This window comes from Mus pahari, chromosome 12, assembly GCF_900095145.1.
Source record: "Mus pahari chromosome 12, PAHARI_EIJ_v1.1, whole genome shotgun sequence".
Taxonomy (NCBI): Eukaryota; Metazoa; Chordata; class Mammalia; order Rodentia; family Muridae; genus Mus; species Mus pahari.
Window position 1 is genome coordinate 32,817,928 of NC_034601.1, and position 2,388 is coordinate 32,820,315.

Genomic DNA, 2,388 nt, shown 5'->3' on the forward strand with positions numbered 1-2,388 from the left:
GAGAGAGAGAGAGAGAGAGACAGACAGACAGACAGACAGACAGACAGACAGACAGACACAGAGAGAGACAAAGACAGACAGACAGAGACAGTTTCCTGTGTGGAATGCCTGAGCTAGGCACTTTTCTAAATCATAGACTTGTATACTTCTCACAGTTTTGGAGGCTGTGAGGTGCAAGATCAAAGCAAATTCATTTATTGTCTGGTAAGGGCCTGGTCTCTTCTTGCAAGTGAACATTTGAACACTGTATCCTCACAAGGAAAGGATAGAAGGCCAAAGACACAAATGCTCTGAAATCCCTTTTGTAAAGGCCTGAATTCTGTTCGTGAGGAAGGAGCCCTGGTACCTTCATCCCCTCCTGAAAGCATGGCCTCTTCATGCCATTGCAGTGAGGATCCGTGCAGTACAACGCTTACAGCAACAGCGGGCTGTTTGTGTACTCACACTGGACCAGGATAGACAGAGGGACATGGAGAACTTGGGATAATAGAGTGTCTGCTGTATCAAGCATAGTCGAGCCACTGATGACCAGAACTGGGTTCCCTGGGCTCTGACAGCATACAGGCTCTATCTCTGATAGTGGTTTGTCAGGTGGTCACCTGACAAGATGGCTGGGTGAGTGTATATGGCCTCCGTGGCTGTACAAACAACCTCCTGCTGGTCTGTTTCAGCAATGCAAACCTCACAAGAGGCCTGTGTGTGGCAGTAATGGCAAGACCTACCTCAACCACTGTGAACTTCATAGAGACGCCTGCCTCACTGGATCCAAGATCCAGGTTGATTATGATGGGCACTGCAAAGGTAAGGAATATGTCATCACTGAGTGGCGGGTCTTATGGTGGGGAGACAGAGGCAGAAACCAGAGCAGTCTGGCCTGGCTCCATTTTACCAAGTCCACAATTGCCCAGAGCTTGGGGGGGGGGGGCAGCCCTGGTGGGTCTTCTTTCTTTTTCTTGGTTCTTCTTCAGGCAGTGGAAGGGGAAGAGTGTCAACAGGGGTCAGACTTATTCTTACAAGGAATGTAGGGTTGCTGTATAAAAGTAAAATGTTTTCTTATCTCAATTCTAAGTCACTTTGCTTCCATAGCTGACCTGCCTTCTGAGCTCCTCTGAGGCAGAGTGGAGGGGGGGGGGGAGACCATTTAGCACCTCATCCTAAAACAGCAGGAGATTAAGTGAAGCAGCCTTTGCTCTATCTCCTCAGGAACTGCTCTGTTCTAACTTTCAGAAGTCTCAGGAAGAAAAGGGGACACTTTGAAAAGGGATTTTAGTGTTTATTTCTAAGTTGTAAAAATTTTCCTGTGAAAGCTCTCTTAAGAAAAAGGGGGAAAGGCTAGTAAGATATATATATATATATGATAATATCAGGGAAAGCATATTAATAACAGGAATCTTTCCTAAAATGGGTATTTCCTGGGTCTTGCCTACCAGCACAAACCTGTGCAAATCTGTCGTGGATTTTTAATCTAAGGCGAACCCGTCTCAGGAGGACCACCTGCGAGTTCTTAGCTTGCCCAGTGTCAGCTCCTGGCAGGGGAGACCACCTCGCTGGTCGGAGCTGCTCCCTCCTCACATTCAGGAGCCTGCTAGGTTTGCCTGGCTGTCTGGGGCCTTTGTCCTATGTGTCCTGCATCAGACCTGGGTCTGCTTTCGGTAGTATCTGCAGCTGGAGAGTAGAGAAGGTAACTGCATCAGTAGTCCACAGTGGCAAAAATGTCCTTAAAGGACTTCCATATGCTTTTAAAAAAAAAAAAAAAGGTCAATTTCTCCCTACCCTGATTTTAAAATCAGGGCATTTCTCAACCTAGCAATATTTTATTTTCCTTTATTTTATACTCTTACCATTTTCCAGGGTTGGAAAAAACGGATTTCCAAGCATGATTGGTAATTAGCCACCAGACCGTTCCAAGTTTAGAGCCTGCCCAGACAGTCCATCCTTGACTTCCTGGAAAAGCACAAAGCTTTGCCCGAGATACCAGTCTCCCCTCCAGCCTCTGTGCAGAATTAATCTCCATGTGAAATTTCAAAACCCCAGGAACTGCTCAACCCAGCAGGAAGGAGTATAAATCTAGAAGGTCAATCCCTTGTCCACAGGCAGACATCCTAAGACACCACAAGAAAGAAAAGCTCAAAATTTAAGGTAGAGACCTGGAGAGATGGTTCAGTGGTTAAGGGTGCTGACTACTCTTCCAGAGGACCTGAATTCAGTTCCCAGCATCCACACAGACGCTAGCAACCATCTACAACTCCAGTTCCAGGGGATGTGATGCTTTCTTCTGACCTTCAGGCACCGAACATGCATACAGGCCATACTGGCACACAGACATACATGCAGGCAAAACACCATAAAATAAAAATAAACAAATTGAAAGGAAGGGAGGGAGGGAGG

The 2,388-nt window shown here is 46.6% G+C and overlaps 1 protein-coding gene across 1 annotated transcript in view; it reads left to right on the top strand.

Annotated features, from left to right (window-relative positions):
* The window catches only part of Fstl1 (follistatin like 1), a 50,831-nt gene that overhangs the window by 36,725 nt on the left and 11,718 nt on the right, over positions 1–2,388 (top strand). The window contains exon 4 of the mRNA XM_021209599.2: positions 672–801. Within this exon, the coding sequence (XP_021065258.1) occupies positions 672–801 (130 nt within the window). The remainder of the gene's footprint in view (positions 1–671; positions 802–2,388) is intronic.